This window comes from Xyrauchen texanus, chromosome 15, assembly GCF_025860055.1.
Source record: "Xyrauchen texanus isolate HMW12.3.18 chromosome 15, RBS_HiC_50CHRs, whole genome shotgun sequence".
Lineage (NCBI taxonomy): Eukaryota > Metazoa > Chordata > Actinopteri > Cypriniformes > Catostomidae > Xyrauchen > Xyrauchen texanus.
In genome coordinates this window covers 38,418,603-38,431,673 of record NC_068290.1, presented here as the reverse complement: position 1 = coordinate 38,431,673, position 13,071 = coordinate 38,418,603, and the positions used below count along the sequence as shown (strand labels likewise).

Genomic DNA, 13,071 nt, shown 5'->3' with positions numbered 1-13,071 from the left:
CAACTTTCTCTTCACAATATCCCACAGATTCTCTATGGGGTTCAGGTCAGGAGAGTTGGCAGGCCAATTGAGCACAGTAATACCATGGTCAGTAAACCATTTACCAGTGGTTTTGGCACTGTGAGCAGGTGCCAGGTCGTGCTGAAAAATGAAATCTTCATCTCCATAAAGCTTTTCAGCAGATGGAAGCATGAAGTGCTCCAAAATCTCCTGATAGCTAACTGCATTGACCCTGCCCTTGATAAAACACAGTGGACCAACACCAGCAGCTGACATGGCACCCCAGACCATCACTGACTGTGGGTACTTGACACTGGACTTCAGGCATTTTGGCATTTCCTTCTCCCCAGTCTTCCTCCAGACTCTGGCACCTTGATTTCGAATGACATGCAAAATTTGCTTTCATCCGAAAAAAGTACTTTGGACCACTGAGCAACAGTCCAGTGCTGCTTCTCTGTAGCCACTGGTTCAAAAGTGGCTTGACCTGGTGAATGCGGCACCTGTAGCCCATTTCCTGCACACGCCTGTGCACGGTGGCTCTGGATGTTTCTACTCCAGACTCAGTCCACTGCTTCCACGAGGTCCCCAAGGTCTGGAATCGGGTCCTTCTCCACAATCTTCCTCAGGTTCCGGTCACCTCTTCTCGTTGTGCAGCGTTTTTGCCACACTTTTTCCTTCCCACAGACTTCCCACTGAGGTGCCTTGATACAGCACTCTGGGAACAGCCTATTTGTTCAGAAATTTCTTTCTGTGTCTTACCCTCTTGCTTGAGGGTGTCAATGATGGCCTTCTGGACAGCAGTCAGGTCGGCAGTCTTACCCATGATTCCGGTTTTGAGTAATGAAACAGGCTGGGAGTTTTTAAAAGCCTCAGGAATCTTTTGCAGGTGTTTAGAGTTAATTAGTTGATTCAGATGATTAGGTAAATAGCTCGTTTAGAGACCCTTTTCATGATATGCTAATTTTTTGAGATAGGAATTTTGGGTTTTCATGAGCTGTATGCCAAAATCATCAGTATTATAACAATAAAAGACCTGAAATATTTCAGTTGGTGTGCAATGAATCTAAAATATATGAAAGTTTAATTTTTATCATTACATTATGGAAAATAATGAACTTTATCACAATATGCTAATTTTTTGAGAAGGACCTGTATATATATACACATACATACATACATACATACAGTGGGTACGGAAAGTATTCAGACCCCCTTAAATTTTTCACTCTTTGTTATATTGCAGCCATTTGCTAAAATCATTTAAGTTCATTTTTTTTCCTCATTATTGTACACACAGCACCCCATATTGACAGAAAAACACAGAATTGTTGACATTTTTGCACATTTATTAAAAAAGAAAAACTGAAATATCACATGGTCCTAAGTATTCAGACCCTTTGTTCAGTATTTAGTAGAAGCACCCTTTTGATCTAATACAGCCATGAATCTTTTTGGGAAAGATGCAACAAGTTTTTCACATCTGGATTTGGGTATGCTCTGCCATTCCTCCTTGCAGATCCTCTCCAGTTCTGTCAGGTTGGATGGTAAACGTTGGTGGACAGCCATTTTCAGGTCTCTCCAGAGATGCTCAATTGGGTTTAAGTCAGGGCTCTGGCTGGGCCATTCAAGAACAGTCACGGAGTTGTCGTGAAGCCACTCCTTCGTTATTTTAGCGGTGTGCTTAGGGTCATTGTCTTGTTGGAAGGTGAACCTTCGCCCAGTCTGAGGTCCAGAGCACTCTGGAGAAGGTTTTCAGTACAGGATATCCCTGTACTTGGCCGCATTCATCTTTCCCTCGATTGCAACCAGTCGTCCGGTCCCTGCAGCTGAAAAACACCCCCACAGCATGATGCTGCCACCACCATGCTTCACTGTTGAGACTGTATTGGACAGGTGATGAGCAGTGCCTGGTTTTCTCCACACATACCGCTTAGAATTAAGGCCAAAAAGTTCTATCTTGGTCTCATCAGACCAGAGAATCTTATTTATCACCATCTTGGAGTCCTTCAGGTGTTTTTTAGCAAACTCCATGCGGGCTTTCATGTGTCTTGCACTGAGGAGAGGCTTCCGTCGGGCCACTCTGCCATAAAGCCCTGAACTGGTGGCTGCAGTGATGGTTGACTTACTACAACTTTCTCCCATCTCCCGACTGCATCTCTGGAGCTCAGCCACAGTGATCTTTGGGTTCTTCTTTACCTCTCTCACCAAGGCTCTTCTCCCCCGATAGCTCAGTTTGGCCGGACGGCCAGCTCTAGGAAGGGTTCTGGTCATCCCAAACGTCTTCCATTTAAGGATTATGGAGGCCACTGTGCTCTTATGAACCTTAAGGGCAGCAGAATTTTTTTTGTAACCTTGGCCAGATCTGTGCCTTGCCACAATTCTGTCTCTGAGCTCTTCAGGCAGTTCCTTTGACCTCATGATTCTCATTTGCTCTGACATGCACTGTGAGCTGTAAGGTCTTATATAGACAGGTGTGTGGCTTTCCTAATCAAGTCCAATCAGTAATCAAACACAGCTGGACTCAATTGAAGGTGTAGAACCATCTCAAGGATGATCAGAAGAAATGGACAGCACCTGACTTAAATATATGAGTGTCACAGCAAAGGGTCTGAATACTTAGGGCCATGTGATATTTCAGTTTTTCTTTTTTAATAAATGTGCAAAAATGTCAACAATTCTGTGTTTTTCTGTCAATATGGGGTGCTGTGTGTACAATAATGAGGAAAAAAAATGAACTTAAATGATTTTAGCAAATGGCTGCAAGAGTGAAAAATCTAAGGGGGTCTGAATACTTTCCGTACCCACTGTGTATATGTATATATATATATATATATATATATATATATATATATATATATATATATATATATATATATATATAGAAGTACTGTAACTGGTCAACATATCTAAAATAGTAAATGGTCACCATTTCAACATTTTCAATCTTTTTGCCTTCACTAGTTTTTAAATAGACCTGCAATGTGACAAATAAATTTTAGTCTCATAATTAATATGAGCACTTAAAACCTGCAATCACAATAATTATAAAAGTATTAGTAAAATGCTGTTTTAAATGTTCTTTTATGGATATTGTGCCCAACATATTTACTGTTACATGTATTATGACTTTTTCTGTACCTTTTTTGTCTACTGTTTTCTTGTACTGGCCCCGCCACTGTCCACTGAAGCCCTCTCCATCTTGAGTGACAAACATCATGCTGTTTTTACTCAGGGCGATGTCTGACATGAAGACCTGTCGCCCGTACGCCCAGCGACACTGTTTCACTGACGTGCCCATAGAGCGCCAACAAAACACCTGAAAGAACAACATAAAAAAAAAAAAGATTGAGATGAAAGGACAAAATAAGGGACTACAAACTAGGAATGTCTCCTCTCTCTTTATTGTATCGTGCAGACTTTATTTTTACACATGAACTTGTGAGTGGTGGCAGAGCAATTCTACCACCTAAATGTTTATAAATATTTCAGGTTGCTAGGGTGTTCTTGTGGTTGCTAGGGTATTACTAGGTGGTTGCTTAGTGGTCCAGGTCATAAGAGCACACCTCTAAAGCCCTGGGGTGGTATATGTCATTACTCTGCATTCCGGATCGTATCGCGCCCGGTCGATTGTGTTGCCTTTCAAAGTATACTTTTCTTGAGTGCTAATAAGAATGCGTTTGACGCATGCACAGGACTGTCCTTGTGTCAAGAAAATCTGGGCCACAAAGACTGTGATGGTGGAATATGTGTCATGCATACCATGATTTCTTTTTGACTTAAATTGAATGCTGTAATCGTCAGTTTTCACGACTGCCGTGCAGCCCTAACTCATATGTTTTTTTTAGTGGTGTTTGCGGAAACAAGATTCACTATTACTCTGGTTTAGAGCCCACCTGTCTGACTGCTACCACTTTGTGTAAATAAGCTATTCAACCCAACTGTGGAAAATGATGGTGTGCCACAAGACTCTATCTTATGCCCTTTGTTTTTTGCTTATACATGCTACCTTTAGTTGATATTATTACTATTGCAGTAACAGTCATTGTTATGCTGACAACACACAGTTCTATGCATTCAGACCAGAAGAAATTTCACAGATTGTGATTGGTGTTGGTATTTTGCATTAATGACATTAAGGAATTTGATTAATTAAATCAGAAGTACTTGGAACACATGCTTCTATAAATGAGCTTTTACAGCTATAAAATAAATATTTTGGACAGAAAGCAAGCAATGACTGTCTGAATATGAAGTGTTAAATTCAGATCCATTTGTTTAGACAGTGTTTTTAAATGTCATGCATCTCAATTGTAGAGTAATGATGTAGGCATCAGCACAATGCCAAGAAATTATCATACAACATCTGAAAGTAGCTGTCAGTGTGGAAAGAGAAGAAAAACTGGACATTTACCATCTGACCATGTCTATCATGATATCTCGCCGACGTTATGCATGCATAGTTTTTCAAATGATTTTTTTTTTTTTTCAGATTTCAAACCACATATGGATGTTGTTTGGACCAGGTTTGTAACTAAATACCTTAGCTGTACATGAGTACATCAGACACTGAAGTGAATTTCCATCTCATCTCACTCACCCTGCCAGCTTCATCTAAGGCCAGAATCACCAGCTTCTCTCCTCCACCATCATGCAGGAGCTGCGCATCAACACGATGATCCAAACTACCACCACTCACAAGAACCTTTTTCAGGTTCAACTGTCTGAAAGTTGAAACAACAACAGGGTTTACAGCTGAACTTTTTTGACATTGTCAACACAAAGATAAATGTAGTGCATGTTGTTAATTACATTTCAAACTCTAAAACAGAACAATCAAATCTGGATGAAAATCTTGACCAGTATATTTACTAGTGCTGTCAGTCGTGATTAATCGCATCATTTTCTGTAGTTAATCACGATTAATCGCAGATTTTGAAAGTGGTGAAATTTGACACCATATATACTTTTCTTATACATTTTTTTTCATTTACATCTTAGGAAAGAAAACAAAATAATATGTAACAATTTAATGCTTTAACATATTCCAAACAAAGCCTTCCACAGTATAAACAGAAATGCACTCAAATATCACTAATTCAAGTAACTAAACGTTCCCCAAAGTCTACAGCCGTGGCCAAAAGTATTGGCAGTGACATAAATTGTGTGTTTTGCAAAGTTTGCTGCTTCAGTATTTGTAGATTATTTTTTCACATGTTTCTATAGTATAATGGAAAACAATGATAAGCATTTCCTGAGTTTTAAAGGCTTTGATTGGCAAAAACATTCAATATATGCAGAGTGTCAATATTTAAAGTGTTGACCCTTGTTCTTCATAACCTCTGGCATGCTGGATATCAGCTTCTTGGCCAAATCCTGACTGATGGTGATCCATTCTTGCCTTATTAGTGCTCGGAGTTGATCACAATTTGTGGGCTTCCGCTACCACAGGTTCTCCATGAGATTAAGATCCGGGGAGTTGCCTGGCCACGGATCAAAAATTTAAATGTAATGATCTCCGAGCCACTTCATTATCACTCTTGCCTTGTGACATGGTGCTCCATTATGCTGGAAAATGCACGAATCATCGGAGTGGTGGTGGCGGTGTAGTGGTCTAAGCACAGAACTGTTAATCAGAAGGTCGCTGGTTCGATCCTCACAGCCACCACCATTGTGACCTTGAGCAAGGCACTTAACTCCAGGTTGCTCCGGGGGAATTGTCCCTGTAATAAGTGCACTGTAAGTCGCTTTGGATAAAAGCGTATGCCAAATGCATAAATGTAAATGATCACCAAATTGCTCCTGGATCGTTAGGATAAGTTGCTCTTGCAGGACGTTTTGATACCATTCTTTAATCATGGCAGTGTTTTTGGGTAGAATTGTGAGAGCCCACTCCCTTGGATGCTTCACTGTTGGCACGACACAGGACTCATGGTAGCATTCACCTTTTCTTCTCCGGACTATCTATTTCCAGATGTCCCAAACAGTCGGAAGGGGGCTTCATCAGAGAAAATAGCTGTCCAATCCTTGTACTTCCTGCAGAATTTCAGACTGTCCTTGATGTTTTTCAAGAGAGAAACACCAGGACATTGTCAAAAAGTCTTCGCCTCACTGTGCGTGCAGATGAACTTACACCAACCTGCTGCCAATATTGAGCAAGCTCTGCACTGGTGGTGACACGATTCTGTAGATGACTCAGGAGGAGATGGTCCTGGCGTTTGCTGGACACACTGGGACGTCCTGAAGCCTTCATCACTGCAGTTGAACCTCTCTCCTTGAAGTTCTTGATGATCCAGTAAATGGTTCTATCAGGTGCAATATTCCATTGTGATGCAAAGGGACGATGGCTGCACATCTTTCTTTAGAGGTAAACATTGCTAACAAGAACACAATGATTGGAAGCGCTTCTTCCCTCCTTTTATAGCGATCAGTCTGGTCTTATAATACAATCAGAATGAAAGTGATTTCACCTGACTAGTACTCGTTCACACTTTCCCAGGTGCTGCTGATATGATTAGTGAAATGATGTTAGCTGGTCATTTTGTGCCAGGGTCAAAAAACAGTGAAATTTGGGTTTTTATGATAAAGTTAATTTTTTTGGCCAATGAAGCTTTTTGCAATTATTTAAAATGCTTCTGATCACTCTGTACAATAAGTTAGAAACAATGTGAATCAACACCACAACAACTGAGGCAGAAAACTTTGCGAAACACACAATTTATGTCTGTAAGTGGGAGTTTGAGTAATTTAAAAATAAGTCTTCAAATAGGTTTAATATTCATTCCAATAGGCACTAAATCTCTCATCCTCCACAATATGAATCTACCAGCAGACTGTGGCAACCCACTTTCCCACATCAATTGTGAAGCTGCGTACATGATTCGCGTCAGAGCATCAACGTAAGCGTCGAGGGCCACTCTGAACTCACCATGCGCCTCACATAGGCTGAAAATACTTGATTTCTATCAAAAGTCCCTTCTGGGCTTGTTTTGTACATCAAAAAGGGCTAGGAGTTCTTTTCGCCATCATTTTATGACAGGGAAGCGCTGTCAGAGATTCTTTTATTTACTGAGATAAAAACCTCCATGGCTCTCATAGGAGAGAACATAACTATCAACTAGCATGTTACAGTATTTTAGAGCTCCATTATTATGACAGTACTGCCCACATTATGCTATTATATGCTAAGCTTGAAGGCTCATCTTGGTAGAAGGGCTCTTGTTGTTTGTGGTGTGTGTGTGTCAGTGTAATCACTCCGGAAGACACATTACAAAAGGTTCCGCCATTAAAGGTCAACGCGTTAATCGCGATTAAGAAAAAGCGTTAAACTTTAAATAATATTATGTGTTAACGCGTTAATTCTGACAGCTCTAATATTTACACTTCAGAGAAAACATTCTGACAAAAACCACTACAGCTCTGAAGGGCAGTCCCTGAACTTCACTCACTTAGAGGCCATTTTTTTGCACTGATAATCTGTCAGCAGGTACACATCACCCTTTTCGGTCACACACACAGTCGCCCCATTGCTGGCTGCGACCATAGCGATGGTCACATCCTTGTGGTGCAGAGCAGACACCTGTCGAGGGACAGTCACACACTTCTCTCCGTTGGGCTCCAGCAAGTAACCTTTTTATATGGGGAGAGGTAAATGAACCAAAGGCTGATTTACAAACTCATTCAATGTCATGAAACTAGATGGAGAGGATTTTAGTAACACCTGAGAATTTTTAGATCAGTTAAAGTATTAGTTTACCCAAGAAAGGTTTACCCATTTACTCTCCCTCATGGTGCTCCAAACTCAAATGACTCTTTCTTCCGACAAGTATGTGGAGCTTTTAAGTTTAAACAAGGATGCAAAAGCACCATTAAAGTTTCATATAAGTACAACTTGTTTGCTATATTTTTTTGTCTTCTGATGCCATAGAAAGTAATTATTAAAAAATACATCTTGATATCCAGTCTGATATTTTTAATGAATTGGTTGATCTAGTCACAAAACCAGTCCAATTTATTAATTCAAATTAAGTTTGTACCCTATACATTTAAATCAGAAACAATCAATTATATTTTGAATGAATATCAGTTAACAACGACTACAATTTTTTTTTGTTTTGCAGGCAAAACTATCGTATGACTTCAGAAGACTTTAAATAAAAGTCATATGGTCTACTCGTTCTTGTAAACTGCATGTAAGAGCGCAACTTGCAGCTTAGTAGTGAGTAAATGACAGAATTTTCATGGGTGAACTAATCTTATAAGTGTAATATTATTAATGCATTACCTTAGCAAGCTCCACTAAAGATCTGACACAAGTGCTTAAGTGTCTTACCCAGCTGGCCTCCGTTTAATCCCATGGTAAAAACTGCATCTCTGGTCCAAAGAACAGTGTGGAACCTGCCGGCTGCAACACCAATCACAGACCTCCCTTTTAGGGACTTAGATGTCACCTGTGGTCAATAGGAAATTACTTTAATAATAAAAGTTCAATACAATAATCAACAGCATTCATGGCATAATGTTGATTACAACAGAAAACTGAAAAAAATAAAATAATTACTCATCCTTCAGATTAAAAATAAATTGTAACCTCAAAAATGCTTTAGTAATGAACTATGGAAATACAAGGGGTCCACACAGTAAATACTGAATGTGAACTCTTTGTAATTACCTGCATTTCTGTAAAAAAAAATCGTAATATCTGGTTTGATCATCTGTTACAATGACGAACAAACTAATATCACAATCTAATGTATTGCTCTTGTACATACCGAACACATCATTCAAACATTCACAGTGTAGTTTGGAAAAGTATGTGAAACCCCTAGGCTGATGATGTCAACAAAAACTAAATAGGAGTTGGCCAAACTGGCATCCAATTAATTAAATTACATTAAGGTGTGGGCTAAAGATGTAAAAAAAAAAAAATAACCATAGAGTGGCAGCTAAAGATTTGAAGGAATCATTGGAACTGGTTAACATCTCTGTTCATGAGTGTACTAAACATAATCAATTAAACAGGCATGGTGTCCATGGCAAGACACCACAAAGAAAGCCGCTGCTTTCCATCAAAAACATTGCTGTATACCTGAAGTTCGCCAAAGACCAACATGACACCCCACAACGCTACTGGGAAAATGTTTTGTGGACTGATTAAATTGTTTGGGCGCCAGCTGAAGTGCTGGCTGAAGCTCAGTAGAAGTCCGGTGATGCAGCAGAACAATCGCCTTAAACATAGAAGCAAATCCACTACAGAATGGCTTCAAAAAAAGAAAATCCACCTTTTGGAGTGGCCCAGTCAGAGCCCAGAACTTACAGATGTGGGGCATTGCATAACGTGCATTGTTAGTAAAACTATTTTAATTTCTCTTTCACATATTTCGGCTATTAAATTAATAGCCCACAAAACAAATGCACAGACACAGATGCAGATGACAGCATTTCTCCAGATTTGGAATGAGGAGCTTATTAAATTATTATTTTTTTTTAATAAATAAAAAGCAGCAACTCCAAGCCAATTTAATAAAACAATGAGATATGAAGTGGTTATTGTTCTGTAAAATTATTATTGTATCATTAATAAAGGTTTAATTAACATCAATGCTATTTAGCACATCAAGATATTATTTTTGTTAATATTATTATTAACTACATTGTAGCATTTGATAATTTTAGCATGTGAGCATAACACCGAACTGATGCAAAGTGTGAAAAGTGGAGTGCCCGTCTGTGCGTGTTTATGGTGTGAGCATTCGCCACGGACTCGGCATAATATGCACAATGGACGGCACAAAACAAATAATGTACAGTGAAAATTCAAATGAAGAATGCGATGGATATATTCATTTGGAACTATAGCAGATTCCAGAGGAATGTTATTTCGCCCAGAGCCTCCGTTAATTTCTGACCCTGGATGGAAATAGAGATGGAGATGAGAGATGTAACAGGTGTTTAAGCATCTCTCTTCATCATATAGCTGGTACATTACACAAAGTACTTTTGCTATTTCTGCCTTTCTTGCAAATGTGCTGCGTTCCTCATCACGCACTTGCAATGTTAACAGCTTTGTTGATTATAAACAGAAACTATATAGTTTTATCACTTCGCTCGCTTACGGAGACGTGGTATAACGCTATTTGCATGTCGAATTAACAGGGTTAGAAAAGATGTTACAGTTGTATAAACCTAAGTTAAATAACTATGTGACAAAGCACTCTCACTTCGCGCACTCACACTTCTGACAGCTGCACGAGAGTGAGAGAGACAGAGCAGATTTACTCATGCAGCTTCTGGAATTACTGTTCGATACAAAAACAAGTTTATTGATTTGATCATCTGTATCTATTGTTTTACTAAAATGGAGTCTAATTTGCAGCTGCACTTTAAAGTGGGCGTGAATTTCCCGTATCATGAACGTGGAAATTGCGATAATTAATCAAATTGAGCGCAATAGCCGCAATCCCGTTCCGAATTTCAGGCTCTGCAAACTGTTTTATATAAATTTTAAAGTTGTCCTGGTTCCCCTCCTTTATAATTTCATCTCACTCACTCTCTCACACACACACACGCACGCACGCACGCACGCACGCACGCACGCACGCGCGCGCGCGCACACGCACAGCAATCTGCTAAATAAATGCAATGCAAAGCTGCATCAATAGCATTTTATTTCACGGGGCCTAGTTTGGGCATCTCTGCTGTAGAATGACCTCAAGAGAGCCGTTCACTCCAGACATCCTAATAATATGGCTGAAGCAGTTCTGTAAGGAATAATGGTCCAAAATTCCTTCTGAACGTCGTTCGGTCTAATCTGCAGCTACCGGAGACACTTGGTTGAGGTTATTGCTGCCAAAGGAGGGTCGACCAGTTATTAAATCAAAGGGTTCACTTTCACACTTTTTCCACAGCACTGTGAATGTTTAATGGGATGTGTTTAATGAAGACATGAAAGTTTATAATTGTTTGTGTTGTTACCGTAAGCACATTGTGATAGTGACTTTGATGAGATTACATTTTATGAATTAATGCAGAAAACCCGAAAATTCCAAAGGGTTCACATACTTTTTCTAGCCACTGTATATCTAATTAAGGGGTGGGTGATAGGATCAAAATTATTATTTTATATCAAATGCATCTGCTAAATGAATACATCGAAATGTAATAACAATATACACTTCACATTTTGATGAGAGGCAATTTCAATATTCTGAAAAAATAATGAAAGTACCTTTTTGATTTAAAATGATGTCCAAAGTAGCCTAACGAACGGTCATGTCCATTGCAAAGAAAAAAAAAATTACGTCAATAAATAGCTAATTATTAAACATAATATTTGTAAAATTATTAAATTACTCTGCACGGCGCACATCTTGCCGAAAGACACGGCACGATGTGTGCCGTGTCTTTCGGAAGCAAAGGACAAGGAAGGCTCCAGGACCAGATGGCATCTCACCAGCTTGCCTTCATTCCTGTGCTAACCAACTGGCCCCCATCTTCACTCAGATCTTCAATAGATCACTGGAGCAGTGTGATGTCCCATGCTGCTTCAAACGCTCAGTTATCATCCCCGTCCCTAAGAAACCTAAAATCACAGGACTTAATGACTACAGACCTGTCGCCCTGACATCTGTGGTCATGAAGTCATTTGAGAGACTGGTGTTGGCCCACCTGAAGGACATCACTGGACCCTTTCTGGACCCCCTTCAATTTGCTTACCGAGCAAACAGGTCTGTGGATGATGCAGTCAACATGGGTTTGCATCATATCCTGCAACATCTGGACAGACCGGGGACATACGTAAGGATCCTTTTTGTGGACTTCAGCTCGGCTTTCAACACAATCATACCAGATATACTCCGGACTAAGTTAAACCAACTTCCTGTTCCCACCTCTACCTGTCAGTGGATTACCAGCTTTCTGACGGACAGGCAGCAGCTTGTGAGGCAGGGAAAATTCACTTCCACCACCTGTACAATCAGCACTGGTGCCCCCAGGGATGTGTGCTCTCCCACTACTCTTCTCCCTGTACACCAATGACTGCACCACCAAGGACCCCTCTGTCAGGCTCCTGAAGTTTGCAGACGACACCACTGTCATCGGCCTCATCCGAGATGATGATGAGTCTGCATATAGAAAGGAGGTTGAACGGCTGGCTTTCTGGTGCAGTCAAAACAACCTGGAGCTGAACACGCTCAAAACAGTGGAGATGATTGTGGACTTTAGGAGGAAGTAAGTAAGTAAGTAAGTAAAATTTATTTGTATAGCACTTTTCTCAGATGAAGATCACAAAGTGCTTCACAACAAAAGAAAGCATAAGCAGCTCTCATAAGTACATCTCAATCACAAAACAAAATAAAATAAAATATAAGTAAAATAAGCAACACTCAAACACATACACAATAGACCGGCGTCAACCATCCTCCAAACTAATCAAAAGCCTCTTTAAAAAGCAAAGTTTTTAGCTGACTTTTAAATTTTTCCACACAATCCAAGCAGCGTATTGAAGGAGGCAAAGCGTTCCACAACCTGGGTGCAACAACTTGGAATGAACGGTCCCCTAGTTTTAAAATGTGCAAAGGGGCAACTAATAGTCTCTGACCTGTTGATCTCAGACTACGTGAGGATGTACGCAGCTGTATCAGGTCAGAGATGTATGAGGGTGCCTGTCCTTGTAGGGCTCTAAAAGTTAGGACCAGAATTTTAAAGTGCATTCTGAATAGCACTGGTAACCAATGGAGTGAAGCTAAAACTGGAGTAATATGTGCCCTTTTACTGCGTGTGGGTTAAAAGCCTAGCAGCAGAATTTTGGACAGTCTGAAGACGACCAAGATCCTTCTTATTAAGGCAGATAAAAAGACTGTTACAATAGTCCAAGCGAGACGAGATAAAAGCATGAATGATCATCTCTAGCTCGGCTTTTGACACTAAGGCTCTTATCTTCGAAATGTTCCTTAACTGAAAGAAACAGTTTTTAATAAGATGTTTTGAATGTTTCTCCAGAGACATAGCCGGAACACCCCAACATTGTCCCCCCCTCACCATTCTAAACAGCACTGTGGCAGCAGTGGAGTCATT

General features: G+C 40.0%; 1 protein-coding gene across 1 annotated transcript in view; it reads right to left on the bottom strand.

Moving 5' to 3' along the window:
- Positions 1–13,071, bottom strand: part of ibtk (inhibitor of Bruton agammaglobulinemia tyrosine kinase) — a 43,832-nt gene that overhangs the window by 17,875 nt on the left and 12,886 nt on the right. The window contains 4 exon segments of the mRNA XM_052144466.1: positions 3,139–3,316; positions 4,598–4,721; positions 7,446–7,626; positions 8,330–8,447. Coding sequence (XP_052000426.1) covers positions 3,139–3,316; positions 4,598–4,721; positions 7,446–7,626; positions 8,330–8,447 — 601 coding nt within the window.